General features: G+C 36.4%; 1 protein-coding gene across 2 annotated transcripts in view; it reads left to right on the top strand.

Moving 5' to 3' along the window:
* Positions 1-19,479, top strand: part of LOC135695643 (oxysterol-binding protein-related protein 8) — a 39,010-nt gene that overhangs the window by 13,358 nt on the left and 6,173 nt on the right. For both annotated transcript variants that reach the window (XM_065214788.2, XM_065214789.2), the window contains 14 exons: positions 2,198-2,254; positions 2,681-2,782; positions 3,326-3,406; positions 4,546-4,668; positions 9,092-9,176; positions 9,687-9,753; positions 10,302-10,342; positions 10,922-10,959; positions 11,826-11,892; positions 12,361-12,437; positions 12,949-13,014; positions 13,587-13,699; positions 15,142-15,223; positions 18,664-18,859. In XM_065214788.2, coding sequence (XP_065070860.2) covers positions 2,198-2,254; positions 2,681-2,782; positions 3,326-3,406; positions 4,546-4,668; positions 9,092-9,176; positions 9,687-9,753; positions 10,302-10,342; positions 10,922-10,959; positions 11,826-11,892; positions 12,361-12,437; positions 12,949-13,014; positions 13,587-13,699; positions 15,142-15,223; positions 18,664-18,859 — 1,195 coding nt within the window. The remainder of the gene's footprint in view (positions 1-2,197; positions 2,255-2,680; positions 2,783-3,325; positions 3,407-4,545; positions 4,669-9,091; positions 9,177-9,686; positions 9,754-10,301; positions 10,343-10,921; positions 10,960-11,825; positions 11,893-12,360; positions 12,438-12,948; positions 13,015-13,586; positions 13,700-15,141; positions 15,224-18,663; positions 18,860-19,479) is intronic.

Raw genomic sequence — 19,479 nt, 5'->3', positions numbered from 1 at the left:
GAAACGTTTTTCCTTACTCTGTTTCGTGACTATGATTTCAGCTGGTAGAAAAAGTTAACTACTTCAGCCCAAGCACGATATTTTGTTTATAAAATATATTGAGATACTTTATTGAAAGAACTGCTATTGTGTTTAAAAAGAATACATACAATCAATTGAAGTGTGAAAAATGCCATGTGTTGACAAATTAACCGAATAACTTACAAAATAGATCAAGTTTTGTGTGCAGGACAGGTTAATAATATGTCCCTACAAAGAGCAACCTACTTTTTTGGTATTATTTTATCGTAGTTTAGTAACGTAGGGTCAAATTTCCATCCATTAGGTTTTGTCTGAAATGTATATTTTGATATGGAACTTCGTCAGTGATGCAGAGAAATTGTGGTGTTTGTTACAAAAAATTGTTAAGGGGAAAATGGTCTTTTTCAAATTCTTTGGTCGTTTTTAGAATTACCCTGGGTGCCAGAATTGCAAAAACTGTGTCCGTAAAGGTTAGCAGTTCTCATTTTTTGCAGCCCTGGCACCGAGGGTTACTTTAAATATAGATGTGGGATTTGCAAAGTGAAATGTTCTTGAATTAGATTTTTATCTAAAACGTGTGTTTTTATGAATAATTAGATCAATGATACAAGGTAATAGTGTTATCTTGTTGCGAAAATATGGGTAGGGGACAATGCACTTTTAAATAAAAACCTTGTATTTTGTAACGCTTAAATAGATTTTAAAAATACAAGTTAGTTAACGAGAAAATGTCTTTTTGTTCTTAAATTCATAGGTTCTTTTTTATGGGGATTTTCTGTATTGGGAAAAGGGATGCTTGACCCCCTAGCTCGCTCAAGTACCCCCTGCACTGTCTTGCTTGGGATTTTAGGGTGAAGAAAGAAAATTCAACAGCAGATAACTCTCAAGTTGACAAGGCCACCTGATATCAGCTTTTTCGAGGGGTAGCATTGAAGCTTATTGTGTACAGTGTGAATAATTTATATGCAATTAAATCAGCTAGAACTATGGATTTAGAAGTAATTTCAACATCTGTCTCCATTAAATGTAAACATGATATCGTAGTTCATTATTTTTTGGCAATGATCATGCTTTATTGACGTATGTGGAACTCCAGAAACTTAAACAGCAAAAATTAATGTTTTCTGTCCGCTTCACTTAGATTTATTTTGAATTTATTTTATTCAACGGCCAGTCAATGCCCGGTACTGTTAACTAACCAAGGCTCCTACAGCGTTATGTCTAACTAGCTTCCACTCGCGGAGGTATAAGGTGTTTTTACATCTGATCGCAAAAAGGACCCAAGTCTTTTTTGAGGTCAATGGTTTTTACCCATTGTAGCTGCGCAGAAACTCGGCAGATTGCTGCGCAGTTACTTAACTGGTTTGCTGCGAAGTAACTTTTAACAGAATTGTGAAGGAGGTAGTGGTACCTTTCGTTCCGCGCAAATACGTTAATGGTGCTTCAGTTTTTGAACCATGCAGAAAACATGCAGTATTTATTATTGATACTGCAAGACAGAAAATGATATTTATTGTTAACAGAAACAAAGGAAAGAGCTTTTTGGTCAATTTCTTTCAAGCAAATCCCTTGAATGAGCTTCTTTGTCAACTCAGAAGTGCAATCTCTTGAACTTTTCATTTGTAAATGTTTAGTTATCATCAATATTAATAAGTTTTTAACTGAATCTTAAACGAGATAGTTTTTTTTGAATGAACCTGAAAACACCAAGCAACCCAAATTTAATTTTATTACGCATATTTAAAAGCTGTTCCTACTTTGCTATCATTGACAAAGTGGAATTTGACACGTAAGAAAAAGAAAAAGAAAATTTACACGTGAGAAAAAGAAACGAGATAGGGCTTATTTTGTCCTACTACTATTTGCTCCAGCGATTGCAATTTTTACGATCAGGTCTCTTCTCTATTCAAATGATTTTATCCTGTAGTTATATATGTTTCATTTAAAGATTCTTGTATTTCATAGCTATGTTTAGTCGCTATAATCCTTCATAACACTGCAAAGAGCATTTATGAGAGCCAAATATATGATTGACTTTAAAACTCATTCATTGAATGACTTCATTTATTAAAACTGCAATACCACACATAATTGCTATAGTGTTACTGAGCCTCGCTTTTTAGCTGTAACTCGTTATGACAACTGCCTCATTTTTATTCAATCTATTTTTTCCTAGTCGCCGTCTCATGCAGAGAGAAGTCAACCAAAGTCGGGGAGCAAAATCGACATGAAGGTAAGCGACTTTTCTACACATTTCTGCAGATTAACTGCGCTTATGCTGCGTGTCTCGCGGATCTGTATTTTTTATGATTGTATTGTACTTTGGCAGTGATGTTGTTATGGTAAAAACTGAGGCTTAGGCGGTAAACAGCAGTATTATTTTTGTTGTATGAAGTTGCTTTGTTTTATGCATGTTTGAGAATGTCAAGTACAGCTTGAGATCCTTTTACCGTAAAATTAAACAGGTATCGAGAGTTTGTAAACAAGCTCCACGCATATTTATTCATATCAACTGAAACCTTTTTTCAAAATGGTAAGCATACGATTGATCGTACGCTTAGAATTTTTTAGGTATCAATATAGTGTCAGGTTTTTTATTTTTGCTCTCAAATTTCGCAATTTTGGATTGAAGTTTCATCCTTTTTTATCTTCATGATAGGATCGAAAGAAAACATACAAGAAAGAAAAAAGAAGAGTGGCCAAGGAAGTCTCTTCAGCATTGAAGGACAGAAGTGTCGTTATTTTGTCTTCCTGGCTTAAGGTACGGGTAATATTTTCTGGATTTTAGAAGGGGAGGGAGAGATAAATAAAGGAAGAGGAGGGGATCATTGTGCTACCGGTATCTGCATATCATTCAAAATGTTATTAATAAGTTGTTTAAAGTCTTCTGGCTGTAAGTGAAATTACTGTAAAGTGAAAAAACATCCTTTTTATTTAAAGACAGTTCAATTGGACCTCTAAAAATGTGATAAATGGTCCTATGCTACCCTGGTCCTTTCACGCCCCCATGTGTCTAGTTTTCGCCCTCAGTTCCACCAGCAGTGAACTTTCGGTAAAATTTTGCGTTTTTCGTGTTCAAAAATTCTGTGTTGTTGGATATATTTTCTCCTGGATTATATTTATATAAATTTCTTACTTTGTTGGTTTCTTTGCATTTTTCTTTTCATTGTCGTTGGTTTTTAAGTTCTATATTTTTCTTTTGTATCTTTCCTGTTAACGAACAGCTATCTCCTAGCACAACACTGGATTCTTTTGCTTGTGTCTTTTATTGACTGTGATTATACGATTCCCTACTGCTCTACAGATCAGAGGAACATTGAAGAGCTGGGCGAAGTTCTGGTGTGTTGTGAAACCTGGTTGGCTCGTTATTTACAAAAGCAATAAGGTATTGAATATGACTTTCACAAATCATAAGACACAAATAATATGTCAATTGGCTGAGGTTGCGATTGACAAATGTACCTTAACTTGTTTTCCATTGCTTGAAATCTCGAGGCAACAAACACAGGGAAACAAGATTTAGGAATTTTTTTAGAAAAAAGTCTGTACGAAAATTATTTTAAGCAAATATCCTTAAATGAATAGGTAAAGAAACAAACAAATAAATAAATAAATGTATGGATAAATAGATATATGGATAAATTGCTAAATAGATGCGCGTTTAAACTTCCTAGAGATGAATATACCATACGCTCTTGAATTTTTGACATGTTTTGTTATCAAAGTTGATTCATTGTAAACCGTCAAAAAGCAGTTAGTTTTGTCAATGGCGTTCTTCAAAGAATCTTTCAAAGATTTTTGCGTCCTTTCAAAGAATTTTATCTGTAAAAACTTGTGCTCTTAGTAAACGGGGAGCTCGAACATATTTTGTAAAGCCATGAAAAGTTAAAAAGGATTTATAATACGTTTATAATAAGTTCCATAATATTAAGATCAAGGTAGGGGGAGACGACGGTTAGCTGTCAATCAAAAGACTTTGGACACGGTACATTTTTTATGCCGGCCGTAGATGACGGCGGTAGATGCCGGCGGTAGATGACGACGGTAGATGCCGGCGGTAGATGACGACGGTAGATGACGGCGGTAGATGACGACGGTAGATGACGGCGGTAGATGACGGCCGTCAGATATGCTTGTCAGAAGTCATGTCAGAGCAGAGGTAGATGGCTTCGACGGATATCTGCTTGATAGACTCCTGCAGCAAATGTACCGTGTCCAAAGTCTTTTGATAAACTGTTAGCCGTCGTCTCCCCCCAAACATGTTAGTTATCAAAGCTGCCTGGCAAGAATAAATTGGAAGACTGAAGCTTTTTACGTTATATTAAGCAACATTGCCAGATTTAAGCCGGCTTTGTTTTTCAGCAAAAACAAAATCCTTGCTTCTGCAAATGATCGTCCTAGCCCCAGGACTTTCCAAGCTGCTGCAAGGAATGGACTTCATTCTTTTTCTATGAGACATTGCGTGTAGATATTTATCCTCATTTCATCAATTACATTACATGATTGTTATAATGATCTTTTCAGCATCATCATTGGGTAGGAACTGTGGTCCTTGCATGTTGTGAAGCCATAGAACGGCCATCGTCTAAGGAGGGTTACTGTTTCAAGCTGTTTCATCCACTCAAAGAAAGTATATGGAGTACAAAGGTAGGAATAACACTCCTCCTTTACCTTCAATATTTAACAAGTACAGTTATTTCAGATTATGGTTGTTAATGAATTTGGTCTTTGTGCGAGATCTTGGCTGCTTAGGAATGACTTCGAGCACCAGTGTTGGTTGCGATAATCTATCTTGGGTATTTTCGCAAGCTTTTCATGCAGGCGAGAGACTCTTTTTAAGCATCATAAGTCCAGTGGCGCAGAAAGGGGGGGCAGGGGGGGCAATTTGCCCCAGGGCCTCGGCCTGGAAGGGGCCCCCAAATTATTCTGAAAATTTTTTTAAAATGTCTTCTTTTGAGAAACTGAAAATGCATTTAAAAATATATTTGTTAATATCGAAAATGATGGCAGTAATTTCATTGGGTCTGTACACTGAGTCTTGTTTGAATTTAAGGCCTATCAGCTTTATTTATTGAGTCCGGGGCCCCGAGAAAAGCTGAATAAACTTTAGATCACATATTTTACGAATTCATCTTTTAAGCTGAGTTTTCCTGAGTTTCGCAAAATCGTACTTATTGGGGGAAGGGAGCCCTGATAAAAAATTAGGTAACCCATATAATCTTGTTTTAATCTATGGCCCGTTCAAGTGAGTTATGTTTGCATTTAGACTCGTTGCATAAAGCTATATTATATTGTTGGGGCCCCTTTTAACAAACTAGCATTAATAAAGAACCGCTTACGTTCAACAATGACTCAAGACAGAGTATCAAGCCTCGTGACTCTTTCGATCGAGCACGAACTAGCAAGACAAATTGATTACGACAATATCATTGATCAATTTGCAACTGAAAAGGCAAACGTGCGCAAACGTTTGGAAATAATGGGCGTTTCCCATTTTATAAAGGGCGTGGTCTCAAAAAAATTTTGTCTCCGACTCTAGGACCCCAACTGAGACTTTGCCTCAGGGCCCAGGCCGCCTCTCGGCGGCCCTGCTGAAGTCTACTGTAAATGGCAGTTGCTATTACGGAGCCTGGGACAGAAAAATTTGATGATACTCCGGATGACGTCATTAGAGTTTTGAACATATGCCGGGAATTCCATTTGGAGTTTGACAAATTAATCAACAGAGTATTAAACACAACTCAGTGTTGCTTTTCCAAATAAAGTTTGTGAGAGCAATAATTATATGGCAATGAAAGCTTTTTTACAGCATCTGATACCTAGGTGCCTTGCAAGAGGGCTGTGAAGGATCAGCCCCTGTTAAAATTCAGATAGAGTTTGGGGGTCAGCCCCCAGCCTCCCCTCCCTTAAAAAGCTAACAGATATTTGCTTTGACGAATTCTGCGTTGTTAACCTTCAACAATGCCACTAATTTTGTGTCAAAGAGCGTTCTTCTATCAGTATAGTATATTGGGTGTGGTTATGGGTATGGCCTCTAGAAGTTATCTTCAGCACAGCCCTCCTTCCTAACTTTTTAAATCAGCCATCTCTATGAAATCGGCACACCTGTCTTGACGTACGTATTAACCGACGAATTTTGACATAGACCCCGTTTACACTGTCCCGGGACAATTTTGTACCGTTACGGTTCGCAAGTGTTTACACTGTCGCGGTTCCAAATTGTTCCGTTTAGTCGTTCCGTTTACACTGTACCGGTACGACCTAAATTCAATGGTAGAACATTGTTTAAAGGAGGCTATATTTCATCAACGGAGGCAATCAAGGCTTGGACTTGGAGACAATAAGAAATAAGTATGAAGACAAAACTGCCCAGAATCTTCAAAGTCATCCTCTTTTCTTCAGAATTTTTCTTTTCTTTTCTTCGAAGACGGTGGTAACCATCGTAAATGGCTGCTGAATAGATGATATTCAGCCCAGCGATCGCTGCCACTTGATTTAACACGGCGATAAGGAATTTGAAATCGTAGTTTGAATTTTCAACATCCATCTTGGCAATTCCCTCGTCTAAAAAATCGTCCAAAATCAATGCCTCGATTACCTGAAACAGCCATACAAAAGACCTCATTGTGAATCCGTGACAGAATCGTCCCGGATAGGTATTTACACTGTCCCGTTCTAAAACGGAACCTTGACGGTACAGAATTCGTTCGCTTTCAAAGCAGGAACAAAACTGTTCCGGATAGCAGAGCAAAATCGTCTCGGTTCCACAATGCTAGTGTAAACGCAAGGGCGAACCGCAACAGTTTTGTCACGTTCCAAACTTGCACTGGAAAACTGTTGAGCTGGCGATATGGCGGGTTCTTTAGCGCAATGGAGAATATTTTGTTCAGGGCTGATATTATTGTCCTCCAGCGAGTAAAAAAACGATATCCGCTAAACCCTTTTACTACAATGAACATCCCGTCTGTGAATGTTTTATTTCAGCCAGTATGGATTTTAATGGTCACAAAGTCCATTAACAGCTTAACTACCCTCTCGAGATTAATGTGTAAAAAGTTGTTTGTTTTGATTGCTTGAAAGGAATATTCCTCATCAAGTATCATCTTTCGTACACACAAGTATCATCAAATAATTGTGTGTATGAAAGAGCGTACAGTCATAAATTGTTTTATTGTTCAAAAACTTCAGTAAGGCGTTGGACGCTGGCTTTTAGCTAGAGAAATTTATCAGAGAAGCAAAGAGAGAGACTCGCTAATGGATCGTAGAGAGCGATTTCGTAAGCAACTGGATGTGTGTCGCTGGATAATAAACAACAACAAAGTATGCGAGCAGACGGTAGGCCCGTTGTTTTGGGAATCCGAATCACTCAAACCGAATGATGCGTAAATCAATTACTATGATTTCTGTGGTGTGATTCATTTCTTTTCTCAAATCAATATTCGCTCTGCCGAGCTACGTCAGTTTGAATTAACTGTGAAAAAGTCACATGATACATATTTAAGTTTTTTTATATGGCGGGAACAATGATGTATATATTATGCTGGGGGCAATTCACTCACGATAAACTGATGGTGATGAACTGATAAATTTTTAAAACTGTTTAAAAATGTTTGAATCTATTCGAATAATTTTGATAGCCGACGATATAATTCATTTTTTAAATACACCATTTTTATGATTTCTATTATAAAATAAATTTGTAATTAAATTATTAATTATTGTGATTGCTTTTTCATTTTGACCCATTTTTTTAAATAGTTAATTTGATTTAACGTTTTGATTATTTTCTTGTTATTTTAAGTTATTAGTAATTTATGAATTTTACCAAGGGGTGGCATTCGGTTCTTAATGTGAAGAAGATCAGTGGCGTACAATTCTTCGTGTCATAAGAGAGGGAGCATTGTATCAAAATATTTTTAGCATATGTCAGGAAATTATGCTGTCCTTTTTTATACTGTTTCGATTATAAAACGTTGTATAATGATAAAAAAATGTCTGGGGAATGCGTTCTGTGTTGTTATGACAGCATGTACAGCTCGTTCTGTTAATCTCACTTGACTATTGGCCAATCAATCAGTTGTATCAGGCTTAGTGATTGGCCAGTTTTGATTGGCAAATAGGTTGAGTAACTTGAGTATCTGTCGATTCCCTTTAAACTGAAGGATGAAGCTTTTTATTGTGTGGTCAGCCTCCAACAACTACTAAGTGTTGTGATAAGTGTTGAAATCAACCCGTTTGATACCCTGGGTTCCAGAGCGTCAAATGTAATAGGGGGTTGCGGGGAAGTGCGGAGGAAGAGAGAAGGGAGGAAGTCTTCCTCTCTCCTCTCCTCCTCCGCACTCTCCCGCAACCCCATATTTCCTAACACCCTATTTCCTCGACACTGACGCTCTGGAACCCAGGGTACCCGTTTGAGCACCAAGTGCCAGTATTTTCCGGAGCTTATCTGATGTCAGTCTGATCTATCTAGTCTTACTCATTTTTGTACGCGTCACTTGCATCTCGGAATCACGGAACAACAGAGTAATAAGAAAGCTGAAAGAAAAGAATGTATTTATAAAGATCAATAAATATCATACATTTTAGAAAAATGCAATCTCTGCCAAAACCCCTTTGTAAGCCCTGTTGCTTAGTTGTTGTTATAGAAAGATTCACTGTTTCTGTATTGAAGACCGGCACCACACTCCTTCTCCCAAAAGCAATGCTTGTTGTAGAGTAAAACATCATAGCAGTCAGAAAGGAATTCATATCACGCCGATCATCTTAAGTTTGCATTAACAACATTATTCGATGGAGGGGAGGTAGTATCGAATATTAAAAGATTTAGTGTAGTGTACCATAGTCTTAAGAAATGAATGTACCAAGGCTTTTGACAAGCATTGTAGGTATGTGATTTTAAGATTGTGGTAGGTTCAATTGCATGTGAATGTCTTCTCGGCATTACATGCATTACATTGCCATCATTCTACAACAAAACCACAGTTAGCCTCTATTTGTGTTTTGAAATCAATTCACCTAATGATACATATTCTATCTTCCGACCTTTCTTTATCTTGTAACTTCTTTCCAGGGTCCAAAAGGAGAGATTGCTGGCTCATTAGCCCAGCCAATGCCCAGGGATCACCTCATTCTTCGTGCTCCAACGATATCAATGGGTGAGATATTTAATTGCTTAACCCTCTATGCATAAATTTACTAGAAAATGCATAAAGACTTTGATTGGTTACTATAAAGTGATTATTTATAATGATTAATTATTATTGTTATTAGTTATTGTAGTATTTTGCTGTGTTTTTATGACACTTGCGACATTTCTGCCGTTTAGGCCAGTTGTAAGATCGTTGGAAGGGATTGTATGTAATTTTAAATCCTATAAATCGTACTTTAGATTTACTTTGATCCATAAAGTTAAACTCCAGTATTTTCTGGTATGATAATTTATGCATTTCAACATTAGTTTTGTTTAGCCAATCTGTTTTTGTTTACGTTTTGGTCATTCAGCCATTCGTTTGTGGCTGCTACTTGATGACCAAGTGAAAGAACTTGGTGACAAAGATAAAAAGTGTTTATATGAACATCTTAATAGTCTTTAAAAGATAATAATTGTTTCCAAGGACATTCCTATATTTCCACTGGCTAATCCATTTTGATCACGTGCCTTTCAGGTCACTGCTGGATGGATGCGATAGAAGTTGCACAGAAATCGAGTTTTATCAACCCAGAGAAAGTCATGTAAGTTTTATTCTTTTCCTTGTACTGTTTTTTCTTATTTTCCATTCTTGTCGTTTTCTTCATATTCCTCTCTCTGTCCTATATTAACCTTAATCCCGACTTCATTTTTTCATTAATCAAGAGGGACAGTTTAAGCACAGAGTTATGAATAAGATCTCTTTCTGCTACCCTAGAATTGCCTTAGATAATTTCAGCTTTTTTTCTATTCAGTGTGAAAACTTACAATAACAAATTAATCAAAACACGGCGAAGTACTAAACAACATTACAAGGACGGAACCTTGGAGGAGCAATATAACATAACTACCCCCTGGAATTGGACATAGACCTAAAAATATCTAATAACAATTTATACTACTGCATATACATATACTGCATTATAATTATACATACACAGTTAAATACTGAATATGCACACAGAAAAAAATACGTAAGCCTGTTTCACATTGGACGCCACATTATACGTAATAATGGTCAAACTCAGGGTAATGATATCAGCTGTTAAATGTTCTAAACAATTATCAATATTTATTATTCCTCTGTTTATAGGATAAGTGATTTGTATGGTGGAAAAGATGGTTCAGAGCTAGGTATGATCAGAGTTGGTTTCGTAAAGACATTTGATGCAGTTTCAGTTTCTTTGTTTAAATCCAGCAAATCGTTGTTAGATCCAACAGCAATAGGTTTAAAGATCCGGGTCTGTTTTATACTTTGAGCGACAGCCTTTATACACACGAGTTTTTCTCGCGTTTTCCCGCATTTTTCTGACGTATTCTTAATGAGAAGATTCTATATTATCCTGGATTCCCCTTCTTATTATAAGTTCTAGGTTCGTTTTTCAGTTATGTTTTTCTATGTCCTAGTTCCCTGTAATCATTGTCCATTGAACAGTAAAAACTAAGGCTAGTAGTCTGGTATATTTGGCAGTTAATATGGATTAGAGGTAAGCTTTAAATGATGCGTTAAGAAGCAGCTTCTTTCACGTACAGATCGTCTGATCTGCCTAATTTTTCTCCCTGGGCATCCAAAATTATAGACCTTAGTGTATTTAGATGAGAGGGAATTGAGCCTTTCTTCACCATATTCCAAAATCAAAGCCTTGATTGAAGCTTTTCACAACACATTTATATATAGAGCATCGTTGTTACGAAAAATTCAACTTGTTTCAGGAAATGACGATGAACATGACGAAGATGCGTTTGCTGCTGTAAGTAACGAAAATATCTTCACTTGCTTAGAAAATATACATAAATGATGTCTGAAAATTTATAATGTAGATGTTACTTGAAATCTGTGTGACACCAGCGTAGACAAAGCTCAAAGGGGGGCATAAATACATCATCGAAAATGACTGTATATCAAAGCATTTCTCATTCCGAATCAGCTTGTATCTTGGCTCAAATATTTAGGGCGAATGTTTAGAAGAGCAATCACTGACGTATTCTGTTTAAAAATTTATAGTATAGATGTGACTTAAAATCTTCTTGACATCAGTCATAAGCAATAATGACGTCAGTTATTAGGTTCCAGTATATTCGAAATGAAGTGACCATGTGCGCCAACAATACATAATGTTTTCATTGCACATTTGTTCCTGTGAAATGCTTTTGTTAATATGAATTTTGCTGTCTGATTTTTTAATTGTGATTGTCTGATTTGATTTTCCTGATTCGAACTCCAGGTTTGATTTTCAATAACATTAATGTAAAATGATAAATTCTAGCTCAAACCCCTGCTAAAAGTACAATTTGAAGCACCCAGAAATTTGCGTCGCATTTTTCTATTTTTACATTCCTTTCCCCAAATATCGCCTCCACACCCCCCCCCCCCCCCCACTCCAGAATAATGTTGATAGTTTACAAAGGTGTCATACAATTCACAGGAAAAACTTAATCCTCTTCTTTTTTACCGTGAAGCAATACTTTTCCAAGGGGCAGAGGGAGATGGTTGAATTTCCCCTTGTTCCAAGACTTTTGGCAGGCATTTTATTTGTACTTACGTAACTCATAAAGCTGCTAGCTTCAGTAAGTTCTTTAAATGGATTTATGATCAAAAGTCTCTACATTTGTGCAGGAGAAATCAGATGATGTTTCAAGCATCGATGACAATGACCATTCTGATAAAGCTGAAAACGAAGAATGTAAGTGATAAGGTATTTCTAAGAACTAACCAATAAGGAAGCGGAAGTAAAATTTTTATCAAGTTCATCAGATCATTATTTCCAAGTTACATCTGAAGGATTTGGAATCGTGTTTAATTTTTATGTAGTGATGCCTAATGCATACAATCTATCTATGGTAAGGAAATTTTGCTTTTACTTGTAGAATATCTTAGTATGTTTTTACTTAATGCTTGAAAAATGCAGAATTCATCTGCCACTCAATAAAGGGGTTGCAACAAGGGGAGTTGCTGTTTGATGAATTGTTGAAGCTACCCTGTAAAACAGTTTCTAATGCTGAAGGATTTCCCTCTTTGAAAGTCCTATTCGCAAGCCAGATGTGAGGCGCCATCTGACTTACCAATGTTCTTGGGTGATTGTTGAGTCTTGAGTAATTATAAGGACTCCTTAGATATTTTCATCATTTGTGGTTTGGTCTTGGCCTTTCAGTGTTCAGCCATGCAGTTGAAATGGAGCCTCATGAAGAATCTGAATACTCGGTAGCTACAATCGAATATCTCGGCGAGGTGAGTTCTAGGTATTCCTAAGCAGTTCCAGGAAAATCCATAAGTGTCTGATATTTCCTTGTTTTCCTATACTCGACACACTGACAATCTTTCTTCCTTCTCCATCTAATCAAATATCCCTAAAATTGCCTTTTCTAACTACTTGTACTTATTGAATTTTGTGTATTTTATGTACCTTCATACATTGGTTTCATTCCCTTCTTTTATTTCTTGCACTGTTGTCTGAAACCTGCAATTTTCAGCTCTCGCTACAATAGAAGACACTTCCAAAAGTTTCCCAAACCTGAATTATGTCACCAAAAATAGTTTTCAAAATTCCCTGCAATTATCATCCCTACTTTATCTTGTTCTAATCTTAAATCGTCAAGACCATCGAGAGGCATATGACATCTTACAATCCTTGGTATCCTGCTATAAGTTTAACGAGAATTGTTTACATATATATCGGAATAACGCATTTCGCGTGGCTCATATTAATTTTACTACTCACGATTGCATCATTCTTTTGTAGGAAGGAGAGGCTGTTGAAGAAATGGAGGAGGACAATAAAAGTATTTTGTGGGCTTTACTCAAGCAGGTAAATGAATTTCCAAATAACTCGAAAGAACTTCAGATTTACTTTGGTCCATAAAGTTAAACTCCAATATTTTCTGGTAAGATAATTTATGCATTCCAACATGGTAGATTTTGTTTAGCCAATCAGTGTTTTTTTTACGTTTTGGTCATTCAGCAATTCGTTTGTGGCTGCTACTTGGTGACCAAGTGAGTGGCCAGAGCTTTGGTGATTTCGATAGATAAAAAAACAAAGATAAAAAGTGTTTATATGAACTATCTTAATAGTCTTTAAAAGTCTACAATTGTTTCCAAAAACATTTCTATATTTCCGCTGGCTAATTCATTTTGATCACGTGCCTTTTAGACTGTAGCATCGCTTTATTTGACTCTGGGAAGTTCCCGTATATTTATGGTCTGTTTATTTTGTGCACTCTGTCGCTGTATGGTCTATTCTCTCCAAGCAAAACGTACGGGTGGTTTGGAGTTCTGAGTTACTTTCCTTTCCTATATTTTGTACGACCTGCGTCATTTTAACGTCAAACCATGGTCTTACCTTATTGTCGTGTCTAGTGAATGCCTCATGCTTTATCGTAGGTTCGACCTGGCATGGATTTATCCAAAGTCACGCTGCCTACCTTTATTCTGGAGCCGAGATCGTTCTTGGATAAATTATCAGACTATTATTATCATGCAGATTACCTTGCAAAGTAAGTTACGGTGCATGTGGTAAATTAACATGAGTTATCATAAATCATAATATTACATAAACCTCCTGATAAACTGCTAAAGTACATCAAAGACCCTGTTTTAATTATAATCTAACATAAGTTGTACCACAGTAATTTTGATGCTAATAGCGTTGCACAGTAAGAAGCAATACGTGTAGTAAATTAACATAAATTAACATAGATTATATCTGTGAATTGTCTGCCTGGTGAACGATTTAAGTACACCACGACTCCTGGCCTAAGATTGGCATGATTTATCATGAATATCTAATCAGTAGTTATTATCCATGTGATCTCCGAAAGTAAGTAGGTAGCTTCTCGTCATAAATTAACATTATTTTCATTTATTACATTTAAAATACTGCCTAGTTTATAACGATTCATGAATTAAAATTTATTGCTACTGTTGTAAAATAATTAGCATTAATTATGCGATTTCCATTAAGGAATGAATTTCAGTAATTTTGCTGGGCTGGACGTTTTGAAAACCGACAGATTTTATAATTAAAAGTTTCTTTAAAATTTCTGTGTTCTCTGACTCCTTAAAAATCTCTGTGTTCTCAAACACTCAAACTTTCTAACAATAAATATTCTCAAATATTCTCTACAATAAATATTCTAAAACTTGAACATGCTCCATTATGGAGAGTTTTTTATATGCATATTTATGTAGCTATTCTACCATTTGGAATTCTTAATAAACACTTACGATACTTGTATCCTGTGTTGTGATTATGTAGCATATATTAACATTATTATACTTTAATTATGCAGATATATTTCAATAATTAATTATTTCTGGAAATATGCAAATATCTGCACACCAAATATGAAAGAGGCGGTCAATTGCAATTTTCTAAATAGTTCTTTTATTCTATAATCAATCGTTGACACGTGTCTCCTAGTTAAGATATATTTCATTGCTATTATTACTAAATAGTTTTCTTTTGAGTGAAGTTTAGTGAAAAATTTAGTCACGTTTTGCCATTCTCGCTAAACTTCGCTTAACTTCACTAAACAGAAGTTGAGTAAAATGTTTGGTGAAATGTTTAATCAAAAAACATAGGTAACATTTTTAGGGCACATCTATTCTTGATATTCTTGATATTTAAATATTCTACCATTTGCTACGACGAATCGGTTAACTAAAAAAGAATGGATTGCTTATTTTCAGCATCATCTACCAGTTAACTGATAAAATATATCATTAAACAATAGAATATTTCACCGGCTTGTCTCTCCTAGTTAAGATATATTTCATTGCTATTATTACTAAATAGTTTTCTTATCTCGACGTCCGTCGTTGATGAAAGACGAGATATTTCTGCTGTAAATGTGTGACATCATTCTATGCAATGCATTTTTTAAACTTAGTATCAGTCCGCATCATAATTCACAACCGCCTTTTGTAATTGTTCTAGGGCTGCATGCGAAGAAGACCCTTACATAAGGATAAAAGAAGTTGTCAAGTGGTATCTATCGGGCTTTTACAAGAAACCAAAGGTGATTTATTTTGTCAATTCCGTAAGAATTTTACACGCCATCACTTGTGATTCTGCAGACCTCGGGAAAATAGGCCAGTTTATGTTCAAGGGGCAGTTAGTATCGCTAAGTTGACAAACATCTGTGTCGAAGTTAAATTTAGGTACTTACTTACTTTTTGCTATGTTTCAAAATATCAACAAAGTTTTGTTAATAATGGAAGATAGTAAAGAACTGATCATAAGTTTGTTAATATTGATCAATGTCTCAGGTTTTTATTTCAATTATCTTAAGTAGCAAGCTAGATACCTTACGCAGGAGGATGACATGCTAAAATTCGGAACCAAGATGCTGGACTGTTTGTAGTGATTGACCCTTGAAGTTTCGAAAATACTCCGTCTAGTACCGTCCATAAACTGTTTAATGTAGAAAGTTTCCATTGTCTGGCTACCTCAACGAAGATATCGCTACATGAATACTTTGGGGCTGCATTTATCCCCTTTTGGGTGTCCATTGGCAGGTGGTGTCCTTGTCCCTGTGTTTATAACAATGAACATCCAGGTTAACTGTGACGTAGCAACAGCTGTGGACCCATTTTTGGTAGTTACAGCTTATTGATAACTTCGTAGATAAATTTACTTTTGAACTGAATACGAAAGAAACTTCATGGCGCCTGCTTGAACTTGAATGTTAGGTACCGGCCACATGTAGCTTGAAATGAGGACATGCCTCATTTAGCTTGAAGTAAGGGTACACTTTGTTTAGCTTGAAATAAGAACAGGCCGCATTCAGCTTGGAATGAGGACAGGCGACATGTAGCTTCAAATGAGAAAAAGCCTCATTTAGCTTTTGATAAGGACAGGCCACATGTAGTTATAGGGGATGAAAGTTTCTGGCTTCTTTAATCGCATCTGAACACTAAATTGTATACGCCTTCCCAATCCAAGAGCCTCTGACGGGCTGTACTTGTAGTTGTACTAAAATCTCTTCAAGACTAAACATTGCTTTCTTTAGTTTTTTTCGTGCTTCGCTGTTCTTTGGAAATTTTCCTCGTCTTTCTTCTTCTTGGAATAAATCGAAACACAAAGGAATATGTTTCCACTATGTATTGCCTTAACGGCCTATTGTAATAAGAGTAAATAAATGCGTTTGCACTTGAATTTGTGAACAAAGGCAAAAATGTCCAAATTAATGCGGATAGAGTATGCCCTGTTAGTTGTTCATCACTGGATTTTTGAAAAAACCAAATTAACGAAGCAGTAAAATATGGTGTCCACATTGAAAGCTGGAAACAAAGAATGACGGTAACAGATCTTGCTAAGGCCATATCATGCCTGAGTTGTTTAGATCTGGACTGTATATGGTTGTCATTTCCGTTGTACAACTTGTTCACACTGTTTCGGACGTGGCGGTAGAGTATCGAGTACGAGCTCACTAGAATGGCAGAAGAAACTAATAAGAACACTAAAGTCAAAAAATTGAATATCTTGGCATCTCCCCTGTATTCTGCTACAAGAACAGTGGCGGATGCTTTAGCCAATGTAAAGAAAATCATACACAGCAAGACGTACTTACGAGCAGATTCCCATCGAAAGAACCAGTGTTGCAACGGATACTTTAAAACTATAAGCCGTTCGATGCCGATTCCTAGGGCGATTAAAAAATCTAATGTTAGAAGGGTGAAGGACAAAGACAGTACTGCGAACCTGACAATGCAATTTGTTTGCATCGTGGATGATATTTGATGAGCGCACATCAAAGGCAATAATAAAGCTCCTACCAGCAGGTCTGTTATGCATAGAGAAATAATCAACAACTTTGAGCCAGATGATTTGGTTCGGGTTAGGCCCATCAGCACGACACTGTTGGAAACTAAAGTAATTGGTATTAGAAAAGCTTGAAAGATGAAAATTGTCAGTCTTTGAGACTTAGGTAAATAAGAAATATCTGGGAAAAAGCTGCGACATGCGGAGACAGATGCAGAAGTGAAGTTCATTCTGCTGCTAAACAGCGAAACAGGAGCGTTTGCTAACTGGAACGTTTGCTTATCTGGAACGTTTGCTTATCTGGAACGTTTGCTTAACAGGAACGTTTGCTTAACTGGAACGTTTGCTTAACTGGAACGTTTGCTTAACTGGAACGTTTGCTTAACTGGAACGTTTGCTTATCTGGAACGTTTGCTTAACTGGAACGTTTTACTAACTGGAACATTTGCTTAACAGGAACGTTTGCTTAACTGGAACGTTTGCTTAACAGGAACGTTTGCTTAACTGGAACGTTTGCTAACTGGAACGTTTGCTTATCTGGAACGTTTGCTTAACTGGAACTTTGCTTAACTGGAATCTTTGCTCAACTGGAACGTTTGCTTATCTGGAACGTTTGCTTAACAGGAACGTTTGCTTAACTGGAACATTTGCTCAACTGGAACGTGTGATTAACTGGAGCTAATGATCTTCAGTAAACGCTATTCCCTGGTCGATGAGTGGCAAAATGAATGTTAATTGTCAAATTCTTCTTCATTCTTTTTGCTGTAGATTTGTTTCACAACAACCATACACGATTCTTTGATTCTGTTATCTCGTAGCTTCTCTGTTTCCTTTTCTATTTACCAAACTCTAGATGCAGTCTGAATCCTGATGCTCTTCTTGTCGTTTTATCAAGAGCACATCATGATGACTTATCACATCATGATGACTTATAAGCAACTGTGTTTAAATGGCAAAATTGCTTAATCCGCATTGATGATGTGATTTTTAATCAGTGGATGTTTAATTTGAATGTTGATTGATGCAAAACAAACGGCCTTTAGAAAGAGGAATTTATCTAAATTCAGTTTTCTTAAGAGAAATAGGTTAATGAGATTTTAATCACGATGTTCAAGAAACCCAATTTTTGCAAAAGTTTACATAAGAAATCATAAAAATTTAATTTTAAGTAGAGATTGCGTAAGTCCCTTTAATTATGCCTTTTGCGTTTGTCTGACAATTTAGAGCAAATCCTGTCTGCAGGTGTTTTTACTTGAAACTGGCCACTCTTATAACTTAGACAAATTTTTGAATTCCTCGTTTGATATCCTTATTAACTTGATGTGCTTTCAGGCAGCTATAGAAAAAAATGATAACAAAGTTTTTTTAAAATAGGTATCTTGTATAAAACCAGATTTCAATGTTGATGCTATATGTTTCTAAAGAATCATATTATCTTGACCCCTGGCAGATTCTCCGGTACCTTAGCTAATTCTCCGGTCACTTTACTGATTCTCCGGTCTCTTGACTGTTGTTCCGGTCTTTTAGTTGATTTTCCGGTCTCTTGGCAGATTCTCCGGTTTTTTGCCAGATTCTCTGGTCACTTTGCAGATCAGATCTCAGTACCCTGCAGATCTCAGAGTACTTGTCTGTGTTGTGTCCCGCGTGACATTGCTTGAGCCAGTACTATGTTCTTAACCTTTCATTTTTTTCCAGGGCTTGAAGAAACCATACAACCCTATCATTGGCGAGACTTTCCGTTGCATGTGGCCAAATCAAGGTAACGGATCGAAAACATTTTTCATCGCGGAGCAAGTGTCCCATCATCCTCCTGTCTCCGCGTTCTATTGTTCGAACAGGAAAGATGGCTACGTCACTTACGGATCTATTCTTGCAAAGTCAAAATTTTACGGTGAGTTGGAAGGGCTGCATCAAAATTCAAGTTTAAATATTCGCACTTCTGAACCAGATGAAACAGAGAAGCATTTCCACTGTTCTTTAATTACAGGTAGCGTAGATAGAGACTCAAAGATATTCCCCATAATTCTTCCATGATTTTTCCATGATTGGCTTGGCTGCACGAATAACGAGCACAGTTTTGAGCGTGCGCAAGTTTTAAATACTTATTTCAAGTACTTTGTGAATGCGTTGGTATTTAGTGAGTAATTTTACTTAGAATGAGTAGTGACAACCGACCTTCAGCTTCTTCCATCGTTCAAGCTTTGGGCCTGTTTTCAATTTTCAAAAACCACACCTCTATCTGTCCTGGATTGTGGGTTTATTGCATATTCATTTAATGAAATCAATTGTGTGGTAAGTTATAAGAATTATTATAATTTCCATGATTTTCATCGCATTTTCTTTTTGTAACAACATTTAGTTACAAAGACGCCATTTTAAAAGATGTAGTATTTTTTAAAAGGCTCAGTGTTTCAAAATGCCAAAAAGAATAAAAGAAAAGAAAGTTGATTTTATTAGTTGCTGAACAAGTTTCCCTGTTCGGGTTATCTTACCAGTTTTCATCCCTTTATT

Source organism: Rhopilema esculentum, chromosome 2 (genome assembly GCF_057945365.1).
Source record: "Rhopilema esculentum isolate cy_ngs chromosome 2, ASM5794536v1, whole genome shotgun sequence".
In the NCBI taxonomy this organism is placed as follows: domain Eukaryota; kingdom Metazoa; phylum Cnidaria; class Scyphozoa; order Rhizostomeae; family Rhizostomatidae; genus Rhopilema; species Rhopilema esculentum.
The sequence above is the reverse complement of the archived record's forward strand: the minus strand, read 5'-3'. Positions and strand labels throughout refer to the sequence as shown.